Here is a 21,237-nt window from a genome sequence, read left to right on the forward strand (position 1 = left end):
TAACACAAGGAGGGAAAACACTAACGTGACTTTGGGACACAAACCGGCCTCCTGTTTCAAAGTCCTGTGTTTTTTTGACCCGTCGCCTCTTCTGTCCCAGCACGGCTCCTGTGTTTACATCTCCATTTACACTTCTCTGTAAAATGTGAGCGTTTCCTTGAATAGTTTATCACTACTTGTTATACATTTATATTAAAACATGAGCCTACAGTTGAGAATTGTTTGTTAATATAAAACAGTATACTACAAAAGGAGGCGAGGAAAGGAATCAAGGAGGATTACATATGCGAGAAAAGAGAAAGCCCCACAATTCAGAACTGACCCCACAGTGAGCTTATTCCTCCTACTGGGTATGCACAATTCACCTCTAAAAACAATCTATTGTTAAAAGAGTGATATGACTCAAATATTAATAAAGGCTCTTTATCGATAAAAAGCCTTGTTTCATGGTCGCTGCCATCTGTATTATAAAGACTCACCATGGGTTAAGGACCACACACAATACAATAAAGTCTACACGTTCCTTACTGAGTCATTTTGATGTTGTCATTGTATGTCATGTACCAAGTATAACTTCAGATACAGAAAAAACAGTTCTAAAAAGACAAAAATCAAACATCTAATTTTAATGAATATATGCATATCTGCTTTTCTATAATTTGTATCCTATGGTGTGTTTTTACCCAGTCGTGTAGAAAGCCAACTATTTCTCATGTGTAACGCTTCTCAGGCTGGAACGTTTAATATACCTACTGTTTACAATTCTATGTCCCCGCTTTTTATTCTATTTATTACCAAACACTAGGAACCAAATGTTTTTATCCTGACTCCTGTTTCTAGTCGGACAGAATAACAGTGCTTGCTGTTATTTCCGGTGGTCTTTAATGGCTCCAGCTTGTTCTACAATCAAACACGCGACTAAACTATGTGCTTGAGTGGGAGGCGCGAGGACGTGACGTTAATGAGCTAAAGTCACGTGTAATAATCACGTCCTGGAGTAAACACGCGTTGTTGTCTGGTAATGATGAGCTGTGTGCCGCTGAAGAGGTGCTATAAGGAGCTGCCGGTGTGGATAGTGGAGGACCACCACGATGTAAGCCTGGCCTCATTACATATGCGTTGTCTCTGGAGACTTTCAACAGAATGCCTTCCTGTGTGCTACATACCTAGCTAGCTATTCTGCTAGTTGATTAACGTCCCGCGATTTATTACCGACTGTGTAACAGCTAACAACATGAGCACGTACCGACATACTTCCACATTCCTGCTCATTATTATGAATTTTTTTTTTTATATCGACAGTTAACCTGGAATTCATTTGTAATGTCATAGCTGCACTTCAATGCAGCCTCCTAGAGAATGTATGAGATTTACTTCAGAATGAGTTCAGTACAATCTGAAGACTTTAGTGATAAACTCTTCTAAAGTTTGAGGTTTCATAGAACAGCCTTTCCCTGGCATGTTGGTCAACATGATCTGTCATTAACCAATAAGCTGTGGTAAATTGACTGTACAGGTCAAACCTGCCCCATGCTTTACATGTTTGATAAGAGTCATGTTCTGAAACGTGTTGACCAGTGGCGGCTGGTGGAACATTTTTTAGGTGGGGCCATCCTATCAATTCCAGCAAACATCCCAGTATGATTTAATGCAAAAAATGTAAAGTATCAAACACGCATTACTACTTTGCAGTTAAGTATTTAACATTTATTCCAACACGAAAAAAGCAGTAAATAACACTTTGATAAACACGTCAGGACATCATTTTTGTCACCCTCACAGGGAATTCAGTATAAGCTGTGTGTGTGTGTGTGTGTGTGTATATATATATATATATATATATATATATATATATATATATATATATATATATATATATATATATAATAGAACATGTGTATTTATTGAGATGCCCCTATGGACCTTGTTATAGGAGGTAAAGACCAGGAGAAGTAAACATGAAGTGTAATTATGAATACTGATGTTAAATGAAGCTATGATGAGTTTTCACTGTTAATTTACCATCTCAATTAAATGTTGATGCCTCCATGACCAAGTTAAGCAGATGAGACTGAGGACAACTATGTAGAAGAAAAGATGTTCACTTTGCCTAATATGTAGCTTGACAGAGTTCTCCATGTGTGCCCTGGTGTTCTCATGTTTCCTTACCTCCTCATTCCTCACTCCCTAACTGTCCGTGCTGGATCTGTCCCCGTTGTTTTAAAAAGCTAAATAAGTTATTAGCATGACTGCATCCAGCTAGCCAAACCTGTCTGGTGCAGCTAGTAGAGAAGCTTTGCCTGTACTGCTTCCCTTTGCCGCTAGTCTGCTGTCTGATTGTGAGGTCAGGCTGATCTGGGATCAGCTCTTTGGCCTGCAGAATCTCCGCCAATGTTCTCCTCTCAAACGGGTCTTGGAGGAGTAGTGCTCGCCTGTAGAGACTAGTCCTGATGAGAACGCTCTCATGCTCTCTCTGAAATAGATTCAGCTTGGGGCCAAACAAATTTGGCCCCAAGCTGAATCTGTTTGAGGACGCTGATTGGCTAAATTGTATGTCACTCATTTATATCTTTAATCAGCAATTGGCTAAACTGCTTCATAGACCCGCCTCCTTTGGGCCAATTCTCAATGGCCCCAGCGCTGCTGAGACGAGTAGAGAGGACGTGCGGAGAGGATGGGCAGGAAAAGCATATATATATATATATATATATATATATATACACAGTGGGGAAAAAAAGTATTTAGTCAGCCACCAATTGTGCAAGTTCTCCCACTTAAAAAGATGAGAGAGGCCTGTAATTTTCATCATAGGTGTACCTCAACTATGAGAGACAAAATGAGAAAAGAAAATCCAGAAAATCCCATTGTCTGATTTTTAAAGAATTTATTTGCAAATTATGGTGGAAAATAAGTATTTGGTCACCTATATACAAACAAGATTTCTGGCTTTCACAGACCTGTAACTTCTTCTTTAAGAGGCTCCTCTGTCCTCCACTCGTTACCTGTATTAATGGCACCTATTTTAACTCATTATCAGTATAAAAGACACCTGTCCACAACCTCAGTCACACTCCAAACTCCACTATGGCCAAGACCAAAGAGCTGTCAAAGGACACCAGAAACAAAATTGTAGACCTGCACCAGGCTGGGAAGACTGCATCTGCAATTGGTAAGCAGCTTGGTGTGAAGAAATCAACTGTGGGAGCAATTATTAGAAAATGGAAGACCACTGATAATGTCCCTCGATCTGGGGCTCCACGCAAGATCTCACCCCGTGGGGTCAAAATGATCACAAGAACGGTGAGCAAAAATCCCAGAACCACACGGGGGGACCTAGTGAATGACCTGCAGAGAGCTGGGACCAAAGTAACAAAGGCTACCATCAGTAACACACTACGCCGCCAGGGACTCAAATCCTGCAGTGCCAGACGTGTCCCCCTGCTCAAGCCAGTACAGGTCCAGGCCCGTCTGAAGTTTGCTAGAGAGCATTTGGATGATCCAGAAGAGGATTGGGAGAATGTCATATGGTCAGATGGAACCAAAATAGAACTTTTTGGTAGAAACTCAACTAGTCGTGTTTGGAGGAGAAAGAATGCTGAGTTGCATCCAAAGAACACCATACCTACTGTGAAGCATGGGGGTGGAAACATCATGCTTTGGGGCTGTTTTTCTGCAAAGGGACCAGGACGACTGATCCGTGTAAAGGAAAGAATGAACGGGGCCATGTATCGTGAGATTTTGAGTGAAAACCTCCTTCCATCAGCAAGGGCATTGAAGATGAAACGTGGCTGGGTCTTTCAGAATGACAATGATCCCAAACACACCGCCCGGGCAACGAAGGAGTGGCTTCGTAAGAAGCATTTCAAGGTCCTGGAGTGGCCTAGCCAGTCTCCACATCTCAACCCCATAGAAAATCTTTGGAGGAAGTTGAAAGTCTGTGTTGCCCAGCGCCAGCCCCAAAACATCACTGGTCTAGAGGAGATCTGCATGGAGGAATGGGCCAAAATACCAGCAACAGTGTGTGAAAACCTTGTGAAGACTTACAGAAAACGTTTGACCTCTGTCATTGCCAACAAAGCGTATATAACAAAGTTTTGAGATGAACTTTTGTTATTGACCAAATACTTATTTTCCACCATCATTTGCAAATAAATTCTTTAAAAATCAGACAATGTGATTTTCTGGATTTTTTTCAGATTTTGTCTCTCATAGTTGAGGTACACCTATGATGAAAAGTACAGGTCTCTCAGTGGGAGAACTTGCACAATTGGTTGCTGACTAAATACTTTTTTTCCCCACTGTATATATATATATATATATATATATATATTTTTGTTGTGGCTCAAGGAGGGGTGCTCAAGGTGGGGCCACGCCCCATGGCCCTCTATTGGCCAACCGCCACTGGTGTTGACTCATAGTCATAGTGCCACCTACTGGCAACATTTACCATGTACACTTGCACAGCAACACAATGCATGTTCCACTCCTGTTCTCTAGAGCCACAAAGTGTACACAGGAAGTGGTGGAAACATTTGCAATATGTAATTTCCAGAAACTCATGCGCGAGTATGTGATGGTCACGGAAACACCTGGCCATGTCAACCAGCTCTCCGCCAGTACAAGCAACCATCGCTGCTTGCAGCTTTAATTAAGGTATAAAACGCAGGGGTTTGTTTCTGGTTGTTGTTCGGTTCGCCTGCTATCAGCAAGGCTGGAAGCTTGACTGACATTTACGGAGCTTATTGGTGGGAAATGTTCTACAAAAAATTATTCATTTTTCTTCATCTAACTCCTTCCAGATTTTTTTAATGTAGAAACTTCATTCAAACTAGCTATAAATGTTACTTTATTCGGACATGTGTGCTATTACTTTTCTCATGCATGCCCTTCATACTTCATAATAAGGTTAATAATTGAACCTCTGTTTAACCAATAACAAGTCAAAATGGGTGCCATTACACCTGTTTTAGTTTGGTGCAGGGATGGCATATTTTGTTAGAACTGCACCAGTTCCCTCGACAAAACACCTTCTAGATTATTGCAGAAAATAAAGTCTGTGGCAATAGTGATACTATCATGTTTTGTTGGGCAAGATAATCTTCACAAATTACTTCCACTTAAATGACTTTTGAATGCAAGAAGTAAAAGTTAGCTAATCTTAGGCTCTAAACAAATTAAACAGTGGTTGCATGAGTGGGAGTTTACACAACAAGGCTGTGAAGGTGGACTAGTCAGCGGGATGACCTTTCCTAGTTTCCTTTAGCCACTTGTTAGCAACCGCTAACCGCTTTATTTTACTAAAGGGCTTCAAAATTCATGAGAAGGGTATGTGCTGGTGTGTTTGATATTGTAGGACAAAACTAGAACTGGACCTAGTTTTTTTTCAAAGTGAAAGCCAAAACACTGGAGAGATTAAGTATATGCTTCAAGTAGCAGACACACTGTCTAAATGTCTTACGAAATAGTGTAGTTCAGTGGCTTTAAACATAATATCAGAAAACCTAACAGTGTGAGTGTGATTGACTTAAAGCTGTCAGTGTCCAGCTCCATGTGCTGGAGGAAAATGCCTCAAGAAACCAGTGATTCCCACAGGACTCTGGAGGTTCTAGCACAGTCCGTATTTGAGAGTATTACCACCTTCCATCTTGTCGTCCTCTACATCTCAGAAGGAGATATTGCACTTTTAACTTTACTACATTTGTCAATATTAGTTGCTCGTGAGGCTACTTGTGTCAGCGTTGTTGTCACCAAACCCCTTAGCCTTCCACTCTCCCTTTAGCCAATCACCATATGGCAAGCTCTGCAGTTACTATAGCAAAGATAGAAAGACTGGTCAGCTGACTAAAACATGCAGAAGGACAAACGTAGTACAATCAGCCACGACATAATGAAATGTCTCTTAAACATTTTGTCACTCATAGGGACGGGCCGATTTACGATTTACTCACAAAAAGTTGATGGAGGTGGATTTCCATTACCGGGATGACAGTAAATATCGTCTTGAGTGGGTAGAGAAGTGAAAAATAGAGCTTGATTTAAAGGTGTTTATGCCTCATTGTCAACTATTCCTTTGCAATTTAGTATCACAATAGCCGGAGGGTTATACCAACCAAATCTGAAACAAATCTGATAAACCTTAGAGGAGTTTGAAGTTTGCTTAAAACACGTGAAAACAGCACAAAATTCATAACGGCCGACTTCCGGGTGGGAATGAGAGCCGACATGAAATATGTCTAAAATCATGAGAGCAATACGTGTACCAACTGTCCTAACTAAGCCGAAACATACATGAGCCCAATCACTGTATGTTCTCACAATGTTCACAGGTTGTGATGTGAGTGAAGTTTACCAAACGCATCAAAAATGTATTCAAAGGCTAAAAGTGATCGGGGGGAAATATAGAGCTTACGTGTTTTATAGGGGTGGGAATCGCCAGAGATCCCGCGATACAATACGATATTATCACGATACTGCGATATGCTGAGTATTACGATAACATATATTGCAATTTATTACCTTTTTTCAACTGCAAATTATGTCCCCAAAGGAAAACTGTCAACATGTTTTATCTAATAAGATAAAGTTTTCAGTCTGTTCATCTCACTTCAATCATTTTTATTGCAGCAAAATGGGATTGTCAAGCAAACAGACTGACCAACACTGTGATAAATGTTGCATGCACTTGACAAACTTAACTGAATGCAAACGTGTCTATAACTTCTATAAGTACGATATAAGAGTTATATAACTGGTATAACTTGCGATGCGTGGACGTCGAGGGCAGAGAGCCAGTTATGCGCTGCACTCTCCCCATGAGCCTGGCTGCTGTTGGCAGATTTAACGCCCGTTGTGAGGCCAGATTGAGCGGGTGAGCGAAACACTTCACATGCAGCCATATGGTGCACACAATGAAAAGACGCTGCCGTATTTACGTCTAGATGACGTTATGTTGAGTGTTGATGGAGCTGCTACAATGTTAGCATAGCCTAGCACCGATCGATCCGAGCTCCATTGAGAAAACATAGCTTTCAGGGCGATAAGCCACGCCCCCTCTCCGGCGCATCCAGCGCGATTCACGCAAATAGTCGCATTTCTGATTTCTTTCTCTCCGATGTCTCTTTGTTTTGACCAACTTCCTACCAATCATACTGACCCGGGACCTCTTCTGACTTCACCAGAAATCAAACGTTTATAGTTTATAGAATAAAAGATCGATACTTGGCTTCCGTGTATCGATACAATATCGCCATGCAAAATATCGCGATACTATGCTGTATCGATTTCCCCCCCCCCACCCCTAGTGCTTTATAACATGAAAAATAATCACTTGTGTGAACATGGGTACAAAGTGCATCCTAAAGTCCTCAAATGAAAATGAATGGACAAAATCTAACATGGCTGACTTGCTTTAGGCCAAATTTCCCAAAAATAAATTAAATATGTTCATCAAAGGAACTTCCCCCAATCATGGCGTGTGATTGGGCGCTATGGAGCCTGCTGGCCACGCCCAAGCCCATCCACTGCATAACATTGCTATTTTCACCAGTTCTGAAGCGTGTGCCAGTTGTGTAACTTTTGGAGCATCCCTAGCCTCTCAAAGAGGATCAGAAAATGAATAATTTCTACAAAAACAGTAGGGGACCTTTCAACCCTGACACGTTCATGCTCGGGCCCCAAATATCTCTAATGCAACAAATATTATAAACATATTTGTTTCACGCCTTTTTGCTGTTGCTGTTATACATTGAAAAGTGAATGACATGTTATGTGAAGTTTTTCACAGACTAGAAAGTCCATTTATGAATGGCATTCAAAGAGCTTAGATATTATACCAGTTTACTCATTGCATACAAATGTGTCAAGGATCTGAAAATTGCTTATTTGACTGTATTTTCACTAGGTGGTGGGTCATATTTATCGTGCCATTGCATCGAGACATCTGCCACTGAAGAACATCAAGATGATTCACTTAGACTCCCATCCTGATCTGCTCATCCCTGTCAACATGTCTGCTGAAACGGTGTTTGATAAGGAGAAACTCTTCAGGTAGGATTTTGTTTCAAACGGTTACAATCACGGTTACAATCCAAGTTTTGGGATGCAGCAATGTATCAACATTTACAGATTTTCACCTTGCTGCCCATGAATGTCAGTGTATATGCCGAATGATGTCTTTGTTTCCCTGGCACAAAAGGGGAATAAATAACAAAAGCAAAGTAACAACAACCAAAACATCGGCGTTGGCAGCAGCTAACAACCATATCTTTGCTTCGGCACAGAATTATACCATCGGTGCCTCCCTAGTGATCACAGCCATGATGTGGCCATGTTATCACCTCTGTGATGTTGGAAAATGTTGTTTGCACATCATAGAGCTAACATTTCTGACCAAGGTCACTGCTGGCCATGGCTGGGTGATTGAAAGCTTTAAAGAGTTAGTTCACTAAAGTAGTTCGGTGCTATCATATCCTTAAATTGACTGATATTTTTAGAGGGGGGAGAGGGAAAGTAATGTTTCAAAATTCAGATAAGAATTCATGGTGGTTTCAGTAATCCCACTGAAACGGAGGGTCTAATTAATCTCAATGACTGAGTGACAAATGTAATCTTTATGACTTAAAGATAGGAGACAGACAAGTGACTGTCAATGATTGGCAACTAACAGCTCAATGGACTAAAAGCAGCAGCAGCAGCAGCATGATGATGTGAAATGTGTTGTCTTAGGATAGTAAGACATTTCTCTTTGGCTTGCATGTGCAGAAATGTGCTTATAAAATACATGTTTATACACTTATAAACATACTATATTGACAGAATAGTGAATCATTTGTTCATGTCTAGAAGCTTTCTTCGTGTTGTCCTTGTATATATTTAGTCTCATAGAAAGGAGTATGAAAATATGTGAGGTCATCATATTCAAACACTACATTTGCACTTTTTCACAAACAAAGACCACACCGATATTTGGTTTATTAAAAAATAGGTAATTTATATTTCGCTAAGCAATAACCCATCTAACATATGCACCTGAATCTAACATTATTTTACTCAACAGGTGATGTGTTGCCATACTTCGTGCCGGAAACAGAACTTGCCTACAATGTGAAGCGATATTGAGAAAATATGCTGTATGTAAAATTAATTTGTTAATCAAAGGGTGATATCAAATTCAAACGGTTATTAAGCAGCCGTAAAGCGAAAGGCAGGCCAAGAAGTAGAGGATTTAAAGAGGTTTACGTTATTTTCCCATGTAGACCAGAAGTCTATTCTGGTAGGATTTGTGTAAAATGTTATACACTGACTGCACCAGTACCCTTCACAGGAAATGTGGGTGTAGGTAATGGATGGATGGCTGTTCTTAAAGGCAAAATGTTACATTGTGTTGGACTTCACCAATCACTGTATGTTTTTATTTTTTTATTTTTTTCAGTGAGTTGAGTATAGAAAACTGGATAATGCCCATGGTTTATGCTGGCCATGTGTCATGTGTGGTGTGGCTGCATCCATACTGGGCCCAGCAGATTAGCGAGGGCGAGCACAGGATGGCTGTAGGAAGAGACTCATCCACCACCACCATCAGGTAGGACATACACTAAACCGACCCAGCGTCACTTCAAAGATTCAAGGATCATTTATTGTCAGTGGGCATTTGCAATTATTGAGACTGATCTGACCCCATACATTTACAACACAAGAAAAACATGACATAACTAAAAAACGTAGCGCATTCCTTTAGTGCATCTTTTGAATTTGCATCATAATTAATGTAAACAGTGGCAACAAAAACAATACTCTGGACAGCTAGTATGGCCGATATCTTAACATAACAAATTCAACATCAGGAAAACATGGTCCATCAACTTTGACTGTGTTTAAATCCACCTCCTCTCATCCCACTGGAGTTCTGCACTCCACCCGTCAAGTGCAGCATGATCTGGGATGAACGATGGAGCCAGGTCTCTGTAAAGATGGGATCACAGTACTCGACAGTCATTGACCTCCCGCTGCTGGGTTAGCCAGAAGTCTTGTTTCATTCAATTCAATTCAATTTATTTTGTATAGCCCAAAATCACAAATTTGCCTCAGAGGGCTTTACAATCTGTACACGTACGACATCCTCTGTCCCAGTACAGGAAAAACTCCCCCCAAAAAAAACCTTTAACGGAGAGAAAAGAGGAAGAGACCTCAGAGAGAGCAACAGAGGAGTGATCCCTCTCCCAGGATGGACAGAAGTGCAATAGATGCCATGGCAGGAGGTACGACCATGGTCCTGGTATAACCACGATCCATGGAAACCTGTGAGGCGAGAAAGCGCAAAGACTCCGGTGAAGAAGCAAAGTTCGTAATGAGCATTAATGAGACATGAATTCACACAGAAGAAGAGGAGAGAGGAGCTCAGTGTATCCTAGGAAGTCCCCCTCAGCCAGCCCTAACTATAAACCTGAGCCAGTGCAGAGAAGCTAATACAGGAGTAATATGATCCAGTGTTTCCCCAACCATTATATTAGGGGGGCAGCCCGCCCCCCCTTGAAGGTCGAGTTAATTTTGTTTAATTTATTTTCACGACTGCATGTCATGTCTGTCTCTACATGGTCGCTCGCTTACAATTCCTCTGCTCTCTGTATCGCACATGATGGAGTTCCGCCCCGATCCTCGCACACACACACACACACACTTTTCGCCAGGAGAAGGCGAGCAATGTTCACCGTTACCGATCCCAGGCGCGACCGACGGCACTTTCACACGCACACTGCATATCCAAGAGCACTAGGACAAGACACTGAATCGAACCATAGCTTCCAAATTCTTCTACTTCGAACCATTAGAAAGTTACAATTATTCTCCCGTAGATCATCACACAGCCCATGATCATGAATATTGAAACGCTTCGTACCTTTTTAGATGTTTTTCTGGATTCAGATCTGTAAGAAATGAGGTTCAATTGCATCCCGTAAAACTGAAATTCAGACGAAAATGAGCCATGTTTTACAGGTTTTTATATAGCCCAGGCTCTCAAAATGATGCCAAACTGCTGTATTAGATAGATTGAACACTATTAGTGATAAAAGAAGTGAAATATATAGTTATATAATGTATATAAAAGTACAATAAAACAGCTATATCTTTTGCTTCCAAAATCAGAATGTGCCTTCTTCCATCTTGTTTTTCTGCGACCGGACATCAGAAAGCCTGGAGTAGGTCAGGGGTTGGCAACCCACGGCTCCGGAGCCACATGCGGCTCTTCGGCCCGTCTGCTGCGGCTCCCTGATGCTACATCCACACTAATACGTTTAATACGAGTTTTAACAAACAAAAACTAACTAAAACGAATATCACGTGACTATTCACGTACACTGGGCATGCAGTGGGTGCCGGTCCTACAGGTTTCAAACCTACTGGTTTCCTTCCGTGTGTTGTGTTCGCGTAACAGCAGCAGCTGTTTTCTGCCTCTGTTGTCAGATTCGTCACACATTCACAAACATATTGCTGGAGATCTAAAAGCCACATCTCATATATATTGCGGGGATTACGATTGTATAAGTGAGCACTACATCACAGCCACGTATGAAGAAATACATTGAAGAACATATATTTATGGAAAGATCGCATCAACCTGGATTCGAACCCTGTCGAGCAAAATGGTAATAGATTCAAAAACGGCCGCGCTACGCGATCCGCCACTTGCATATTACGACTTAAAGAGCTTCTCCTTGTAGGTGACTGATCATGATTTGCAGACCTCCACCCTCGGTAAACTATCGATGGATAAATCCAAAAGAAGAAAAGTCACGGAGGAAAATGGAGAGTTTAATTCTGCGTGGACGTATTCATTTGCTTTCACTGCCAACGATGCTGGCTTACCTGTATGCTTGATATGTGGCGAGAAATTTGACATCAAATAGCTTTTGCGGCTCCAGACAAATTTTATTTGGTGGAAAATAGGGCAAAATGGCTCTTTGGATAGTAAAGGTTGCCGACCCCTGGGCTAGGTAGTGGACAAGCCTTAGGTCCTAGCTGGGCTAGCGTAGCTTCCATCTCGCCTCTCCTCCTCGGGGCAGTTTGGTCCAGCAGGTATGAAATCCTCTGTTGCTTTATAAAAGGTCCTCTATATGAAATTCAGAGCATATCTATTGCCCCCCCACATGGCTCTCAACATGGTGACTACTGACTCGGCGGCTAGTAGCTAATGGTGCTAACAGCGCAAACATAACAAAAGTGCTGACTGAGCTAATAGTGTTCAGCTGGGGGGAACCGGAGGGTGGGCACTACACATCTGCGGCGACGACGTCAGGCGTGACGGCATTATCAGCTGTAATCGCAGTATGAGCACCTTGCAAAGCGGCGGACATGAGCTAGCCAGTTGGGCACGCTCACATGCACTAAAAGGCACGCTTGGCCGGCCTGGTTATAAACTCAAAGCACAGAGAAGCTCGAATTACAGCACTCATAGAGGGAGAGCGACTTCATTCCTGCTCAGGTAGAGCAGGAATTTACAAACTGGGCGGCTGTGGCTCTGAGGTGGAGTGGGTCGTATTCCAATCGGAAGGTCGGCGGTTTGATCACGATTCAGACAATTCACCCTAAATTGCTTCCGAGACTGTGCCATGCTCCAACACAGCTCCACCCAGGTTTGAGGTCTGTCAGCCAGAATAATTGTAAACACCTAAGTAGAAGTACAGGACTTTTAAAAGTAGAACAGATTGTTTTTTTCTTGTCCTCCTTCTTTGGTTTGTCATGAACTTCACTTTGTTTCTGTGTTTCTGCCCTCTACTCTCTGTGCAGGGTGACAAGTACAGACAACTACTTCCTCAGTGATGGTCTGTATCTTTCGGAGAAGCAGTTGGAGAACTCTAAACCTCTCCGGCTGAATGTGGTCAAAGTCAATCCTGTTCAACCAAGTCACTGGTCACTTACAGGTGTGGAATGAGCCACTAAAGTCAGGTGGAAAGTTGACAGGTCGGGGTCTCTAATCTAATGCCTCTAACTCTAGTAGAGTTAGAGGCATTAGTAATTGGATTACTCAGATATCCAACCAGAAATGTTTTTGTTCTCTACCACCTGTGGGGGGTGCACACTCTTAACAGGGTTATTTGCTCAGGCTGCATTTACCATATCATATGCAGATCATAAGTACACAGTCTAGTTGAGTTGAACATTAATTAAATCAACTGACTCATTTAACTTTGTTTTCAGCTTTCATTGAAAAACACCAAAACAACATTTCCATTTGACTCTGTTTTCTGCTTTTCTGTGGGACATTTCAGGGAAGCAAACTGAAGAGGACACAGAGGGATGGTTTGCCAAGAGACCCCGTACAGAATGCAATAAAGCTGGGGAGGCCAGCTGCTCTGAGCCCGTCTCTAGATGTACTGACTTACTGCAACCAGCAGAGAGCAGCAACATGTCAAGCTTGGGTGATGATGATGACAATGAAGGGTCCACCAGTTATGTTGTTAAAAGAATTTCTGCAGTTCTTAGTGAGACAGAACCATACATCTTGGACATTGATTTGGATTTCTTCTCGTGTAAGAATCCCTTCAAGGAATTATACACACAGGTATATCCCACTTATACACCTCTAGTTCTGTAGTGGCTCCTTACCGTGGATGTGATCACTTTACCCTGCTGGTCCTACCACTTTTACTCCTTGAAGTAACAAATGTTACATTATTGCAACCCTAGTGCACAGATGGGAGTCTTCTACTGGATTACATGGCTGATATTCTTTTCTAATCACAAGCACGAGTTCGAAAATGTACAGGATGTGCCGACCTAAAGATTTGCGAACCCACCACAGTGTATGAGGCAGCACACTCAATGCTCAACATCCTACATCTGTTTTAGGGAGCGGTTTAGGAGCGACATAACATCGACACAACCCCACACATCCTGACCGACTAACGGTTAGTTTGCTACAGCCAACCTACTTCTTTATGACCTGGGCCACCACGGCGGAAAAGTAGGGGGCCCAGCCAACCCAGGTAGTACCTAACTGAACTGAGTAGACCCACCTAACCCTTGAAGGATCAAACAGATATGCGGTGGACACCCTGCACACCACACACAACACCCAACCTTTTTGTGTTGTCCCAGGGAGCACAATCCCTAAAAAAAGGCCGACATGTTCAAGAGATAGAAGCGTATGAACAGGCAAGGCATCGCCCCTTCTCCCAGCGAACATAAATTAGCTGCTGACACTGCTGTGTGCGCAGACCACAGTGGAAGGGTCTTTTTAGGCTTGCAGCACACAAAGAGATGTTCAAAATAACAAGCCAATGCAGGAACTTGACAAAGCAGATGTAACTGTCTTCCTGTCCCCTGTCTGGGGTGGAAGACAAAAGGCATCCATCTGTATAAGCGTCGACCTGAAAGAACTTCTTATGTTCATGTGAACAATGTAGGGATTTGTATTGAGTAGCTCCACTACGGTCACCACGAAGCAACAAGCAACTGGGGTGCACCGACAGGGTGGTTAGTTCACATACTCTCTTAGCTGAGGTCAGCGCAAGCAGCAAAGCTGTCTCAATGGACAACACCAAGAGTTTTCATGAGAGGGTAGCCAACGAAAGGTCTGCCGCAATGACCCTTGTGGCAGCAAGAAATTGCTGCTGCATGCACTTTAACAGTGGCATGAGACAGCCCTCTATCCACTGCTTTGGTGGATCCAGCTATAGCCGCCTGGATAATCAGCACAACCTTTATGGTCAGACCAGCCCCCCTCTGCCTGTCCTTCTCAGGAGCCAAGCCTATAGAGGACGACCCATAATGGGCAGTGTGCCTATTGTCCCTCTGGACCACCATCATCTGAGTGACTTCTGCGTACCACAGCACCGAACAGCGACCAGGAGCTATCAGGAACACCAAGGCCGTGGTAGAGCAGGGTTGTCCTGCAAGACACTTAAAAAATAAAAAGGTCTTAACTCCCACGTCGTTTTTGGAACCAGGAAGTATGTCGAATAAACCCCCTCTGTCTGTCTTGATTGGGGACAACAGGTTTAAGCATGGGTGACTGTGGCTAAGTGGATAGCAGGGCCGCCCTTCGATCAGGATCGGCGGTTCGCATGTCAATGTGTCTTGAGCAAGACACTTAACCCCAATTGCTCCCGGTGTAGAAATGTGATAGAATCTGAATTGTAAGTCGCTTTGGATAAAAGCGTCTGCCAAATGACTAATGTAAGCCGGGCGGAAATGGCCGGTGTGTGTTTGAGTGCTTTGACACTGGGCAGTCGGAACGTATATTCGGTTTAGTTGAATTCAACAAGACGTTATGGGAAGCCGGAGAGAGTAGAGTATTGAGCTCTTGAAAAATGTAATTTTTTAAAACAACAAGACCAAGGGAAGGGGCTAAATATCTCACCGTCACGTCATGGTGGGGCCTCTGCAACACGGCGCTCTCCGTCGAGATGCACCCTGCCATAGACATGTCATCTCTGCTCTATTGAGCCCTCTGCGCTCTGCTCATCACCGCTCTATTCAAGTCCCTGCTGAGGCGTTGGGAAGACGGGCAAATCGCCGTTCACTTAAGAGAAAAACGATGTGGTGTGTTGACTTGTATACTGTGGGGTTCGCACGTATGCGGGTAGGCACGTCCTGATTGGCCGTCTATGCGAATACAAATGTACAGTGGGCGAACGACTGCTCGTGATTGGAGGAGAGTATAACCAGTGCCAGCTTGCCCCGAAAGGATAACATTTCAGCCCGTGAGCGGCTGCTGTCTACAGCTCTCTGGCTCAATACTGTACCAATTTCAAAAATTGTTGTCCTAATTGGTTAGTTAGGCAGGTTAAAAAAATATAGAATTCACCCTTTAATGATTGAATTCACTCAACAAATGGGAAATTTAAATTTGTGTAATAATTGTTAATTTGTAAGCAAAGAACCTGAACTGTCGAAGCAGAAATTTGATAGATACCGCCAAAACTAGCAATGTAATGTCATGTCACATGATCAAATAGATACCTGACATTGGGAAACATAAGCACACATATTACCCTGATATCTTTATATGACAAAGATACAACAAATATAACTGTTTATTTAATTGAATTGGTTTTTTTTTTCATATTTGTAGTTTATGTAGAAGAACCATATCATTTTGTCATGGATTGCTACTAACAGTTTAACCCCCCCCCAAATGAAAACCATGACAGGGATGTGTTTTTCTTCTTCAAGGACATATATGGACAATGCCAAGTCATGAAATTTCATTTCATGTCTACCTAGAAAAGAGGTTTATTTCTGAGGTGGCAATGTGAATCAATTGCCAAGAACCTGATCTCTGATAAACCCATTGTGATTCAGTGCCCCCGCTTCCTACAAGAGAATATATTATATTTAATTCAAGCTGATGAGCATAATCTTATTATGCCCCAAATTCAAATTTTTTACACAGGTAAAGATCCAGTCTTTCACCCTTTTATCCTATTAAAAAAAACATACCAGTGATAGACTGAAGCACAACAAATGTGTATGCACATATAGAACTATGTCCAGCTACACAGATCCCTCTGTAGTTAAAATGCAATACATGGAACCTTGAATTGATCTCTGCTCCATGTTGTCGGTCTGTCTTGTCTGTGTCAAGGAAGAGTACGACATCCTAAAGGAGCTCTACAACTTCAGAGGACCCAGCCCTGATGCTGATGAGGTCAGACTGTTTTATACATGTTTTTTAACCAAAGATGATATTCAGTCCAAACCCAACACACACACACACACAGTAGGACTATTACACATAACTCTGAACACATGAGTAAATAAGAAAGGTGCACTCAGTAGATTGCAGAACTCCACCAGGTGTGTGTGCAATGACCACTTCTGTATTGTGTTATTGAACGAATACAACCAGCGACGTCAAACTAAAAAAAAACAAGCGACGATGTAAAGTTAGACAAGCAATGTGCTCAAAGTCGTCATATAATACACTTCATCAATGGACTTGTACTTGTATAGCGCCTTTCTAGTCTTCCAACCACTCAAAAGCGCTTTTATACTACATGTTATTCACCCATTCACAGCCATTAACACTGATACCATGCAAAGTGCCATCTCGTCATCGGGACTATCTAAGCATTCTCACACCGATGGCAGTTGAAGTGGACAAAGACAGAGGCGCACACTTACTCAGGCGTGGACGCACACATGCACACACGACCGAACACATAACCTATTAATGGAGTGAGCCTGCTGGTCTCTCAACATCGGTTGTGTCATCAAAAGGAGACTATAACATAAAAAATGATGCAATGTCCACAAATACCCTGGTCTGGTTCCATCAGGCTACCATATAGAGAGCAACCTTACTGGTAGCATACTGGTGCGTTTTGGCAACCTGACTGACTTAACTTACACCATCTATACTTATACCGCTACCTTTAGGAGCACATAGTAGTGTTGTATTCTTTATAGATTTATATCTAAGGAGTCATACCACAATGACAGTACAGAAGAATTTGTAGTATAGTTTTAGTGCTTTGTTCTGTAACTAATTAACGTGTGTGTGTCCAGGAGGAGCTTGATGAGTGTGTGGATCGTCGTGTACATCAGTTAGAAGACCTGGAAGCAGCATTTGCTGATCTGCTCGAGGATGATGGGGATGAGACGGTTACACGCTGGGCCAGCAACCCTGGGTAAAGTCCTCAACATGCTGCCTGATCACAGATGTTAATGTAACCATCAGAGGGACACTTTCCTGATATTACAACATTTGTATTCAGTTACTTATCATAGGGGAATGTACTTAACCTGTGAAAACCGTTGTTTTTTCACTGGCTTGTGTGCACAAACTTTCAATCAGGACTGTGTGTCACTGCAAAAGTTTTCTATACTCCAGGTCAGAAAAAAAACCATCAGTTCCTCATTACATCACAGACAATGAGCAAAGCTGATGAAATTGAGCAACAGAAATCTCCCCGTGGACTTTTTCACAGCAGCATTTTGACTTGTCAGGAGGTAAAGCAAAGATGGACCAAATGACAACAATGGCCCTTCTTCAGTCTCAGGAAGTACAAAAATGCAAACTCATTCCCGGGTTTTAGGACAAGTAGTGAATAAATTAATCCATCCATTCCTGTTTCTGAAGGGGACAAAGCAACTAAAACATGCTTGTCCTACTATATGTCAAAATAGCGTAGACTGTATATAGGATTGGTTTGTAGACTGCCGTTTGAGTTCGCCGTCTTGGCTTTTTGCAACCAGTGAACAGAACTGACCATATTAGGACTGCGGAGATGCTGTATATGGCTCTGGTAGTGGTAGCAACCTGACAATCACCAGGTAGCCCCGCCCCTAAAGCATCCCCTGCTTTATGGTCTGTTTGACTCTAAATGGACCATCATTTACTAAATGAACATCATGCTGTATTGAAGAAGACTTGAAACTAGAGATTGAGACCATAAACTCATGTTTACAATGTTTACTGAGGTAATAATCAAGAGAGAAGTAGTCATTTTCTCATAGACTTCTATACAACCAGAGGAGTCGCCCCCTGATGGACACTAGAGAGAATGCAAGTGTAACACACCTCTTCGGTGTCAGCTTCTATTTTCAGAACTGCAGGTTGCAAAATACCTTCTGTGAAAAGGGCTTGTAGTAATGATGGTGGATGTCAGAGAGATGTTATCAAGTACATTCTGTACATTCCCTCACAGTCCTGAGAACGGGTCTAACACGTCTAACAAAGTGAAAACACCTGTACTGACTCTCCCTATGTGCTAGACATTTTATTACTTTCCTTTTTTTTCTCCCATGTGTTTTCAGCATGGCTCAATTAGCCCAACTGGTTTCCAGTTTGAAGTCGAGAAATCTGTGCCCTGATTATGAAATGGTAAGAAAGTATATGTACTACAACTGTATGTGCCACTGCTACAACAACTGTTACTGGAATTGTTGATAGGAATGTGAACCTCAAGTGGCCGATTACAGTTGTGAATCAGCTGTCAATGACTGTGTATCTCAATGTGTCACTTCATATTAATAGCTAGAGCAACAAGGTAGTGGACTGGTGAGTGTTTGAATGGCGTCTCTCTACTCTGTGCATGTCTAAGCTCCGCCCTCTGTGAAACGCAGAGATCAAAGAGAGAAACCAGTACGACAGTAAATGACAACAAATCGCAGTAAAGACACCCACTCACCTGTATTTTTATGTACATAGATTAATTTAGGATCATGGGTGTTTTTTACAATACTTTCCGTTTGCCTGATGAAGACCTTAAGGACTGCAACATTGGGGGGGAAGGGGTCACTCAAAATGACAGTTGGCCATTTAACTTTCTATGTGATGTAAATGAAACATTCAGAAATTATTTTGTAATTATAATGATAGTACAGTGCCTTTCAAAGTAAAGGCATAGATAACTCAAATAAAATGATAGATCAAGTTCCATACTGGTGTATTGATTCACACTTTTTATCTGATCTCCTAGCTTCTCTCCTCTTCCATGTTTTCCCACTCATCCTGACTCTCGATCGCTTTTTCCATCCGTCCCTCCTGATTTTTTTGTCACTCTCCCCTCCTTCAACCCTCCTGCTCTCTCTCAGGTCCATCAGGCGGGGCTAACCTGTGACTCCGTTGAGCTGCCTCACCACATCAGCACCGATGAGGAGATCGACAGACTAATCTCAGCTGTACAGCTGTTTCTGAAGGCTGTGCCCAAACCTACACTTGTTACTATGTCCAGGTAAATAATACAGCCACGCATAGTTCAAATTTGAATTCAAGCCTATCTTGTTAAAGGTATAGGAGTAAAGGAAGGAAGGTTAAATGGGTTTGTTACCGTGTGTGTTTTCAGGTCCAGTCTGGATGAATACTGTCCGGTAGAGCAGGTGGATTGTGTCCAGAGCAGAGTACTGGCTGTGTTGGAGAGCCTGTATGGACAACTGGACGTACACAAAGACTATGAAAACAGCAGCATCGAGACTCAGGACTGCCAACCAAAGGCCTCTTAACAAACATACACATACATGTGTCACTTTTGGATTTAGTGGATGTACCGTTTGATAAAGACAACCACATAAAAAATGACACATCAGAGGCTGGTTGCAATGAATCTTTAAGTAAATTTATATTTTATCGCCAAAAGCTGAGACATGTTTTGGGGCTGTTGGTCATGATTAATTAAAGTATAGTCAACAAATCCCATGTGCAGACTCAAACAAGCAATTAATTAATATTGAAGTTTAAAGGTATATTCTCTGTAATTATTGTAGTCAAAGTTTCCACTTCACTTCTCCTAAAATAAAACAAATGTGTACAAAGAGTCAAGGGAGCAGATGGAGGATGTCAGATACAGCAGGTTGTATAGTTCATAGGATCAAAGGGGTCAGGTTAACTAAATGAGTTTTACCTGGATGCAGATGTTTCTGCTGGTCTGTCTAGTCTTCAGAACTCTGTCAGTATAGGAGAGTCAGTAGAGTGGAGCTCGGGATAGTGATGCTGGAGGGTTTGTCGGTGTGTCAGCAGCTGCATGTAACGGGATATACCACAGTAGTGTGTGTGTGTGCGTTTCATACTGCTTTCTCATCCAACTGTGTGGGTTTATGAAGATGTTTTCCAAAATGGACATGCTTAATGCTGCTCACATCAGTATAACAATGGATTAAATTACTATTAACAAGTGGCCGCTGGTAGCAATGAAGAATTCGAATAATATATAATCAGCTTATTTTAGCTTTCGTCAGGCAGGTGTCATCAGCTTAAACTGTATCTTACCTTCTAACCAGGCAGCAGACAAAAAAATCAATTAAAGCAGCTTCAAACTTGCCCATATTTGACTAAAACTAGTGCCAATTTAAGTCAACAGAAAAACACAAGCTAACTGTTAAAGCTGCTCTTTATGACATGCAGAGCGTTGATATGAAAGCAAACTATCTATGTGAAGACATGGAGTAGTAATGTCTACCTGAGTAGAGAATTAAGTCGCTCTCCCTCTGTGTGTATTGTGATCCCAGCTTATTGGTGGTTCAATCCCCGGCTCCACATGATAAAGAGTCCTTAAATCACAAGGTTGGGGGTTCGATACCCGGCTCCACATTTCAAAGTGTCCTCCCAAAATGGGTTAAATGCAGAGGTCAAATTTCATGTACACATATGATGATTATGATAGTTTCTTCTTCAACCTCAAACTGGAGGTGTGCAGCAACTCATTTCACAGGCCCTTATGTGTAAACTGAGGGTTATGTGTCAATTGGTGATGTACGCCTTTGCTGTTTATAGTTTTAGAACAAAGTATGCAAAAA

General features: G+C 42.1%; 1 protein-coding gene across 1 annotated transcript; it reads left to right on the plus strand.

The window, feature by feature from the left end:
• The first annotated feature begins 885 nt into the window (after nucleotides 1-885).
• cUnh5orf22 (chromosome Un C5orf22 homolog) lies at nucleotides 886-21,237 on the plus strand. The gene is made up of 10 exons (XM_079173763.1): nucleotides 886-1,093; nucleotides 7,901-8,046; nucleotides 9,431-9,580; nucleotides 12,784-12,917; nucleotides 13,266-13,558; nucleotides 16,586-16,648; nucleotides 17,509-17,630; nucleotides 18,760-18,826; nucleotides 19,540-19,679; nucleotides 19,791-21,237. The coding sequence occupies exons 1-10, from the start codon at nucleotides 1,022-1,024 to the stop codon at nucleotides 19,945-19,947; spliced, it is 1,344 nt and encodes a 447-aa protein (XP_079029889.1). The 5' UTR covers nucleotides 886-1,021; the 3' UTR covers nucleotides 19,948-21,237.

The sequence above is a fragment of the Pholis gunnellus genome (assembly GCF_910591455.1).
Source record: "Pholis gunnellus genome assembly, chromosome: 14".
Lineage (NCBI taxonomy): Eukaryota > Metazoa > Chordata > Actinopteri > Perciformes > Pholidae > Pholis > Pholis gunnellus.

Bases quoted from the DNA above. Each gene is read 5' to 3' on its own strand.
- cUnh5orf22 (XM_079173763.1), top strand. From the start codon at position 1,022: ATGATGAGCTGTGTGCCGCTGAAGAGGTGCTATAAGGAGCTGCCGGTG. The intron at 8,047-9,430 runs GTAGGATTTTGT...TATTTTTTTCAG, and splicing joins GATAAGGAGAAACTCTTCAG to TGAGTTGAGTATAGAAAACT. The intron at 17,631-18,759 runs GTAAAGTCCTCA...ATGTGTTTTCAG, and splicing joins CGCTGGGCCAGCAACCCTGG to CATGGCTCAATTAGCCCAAC.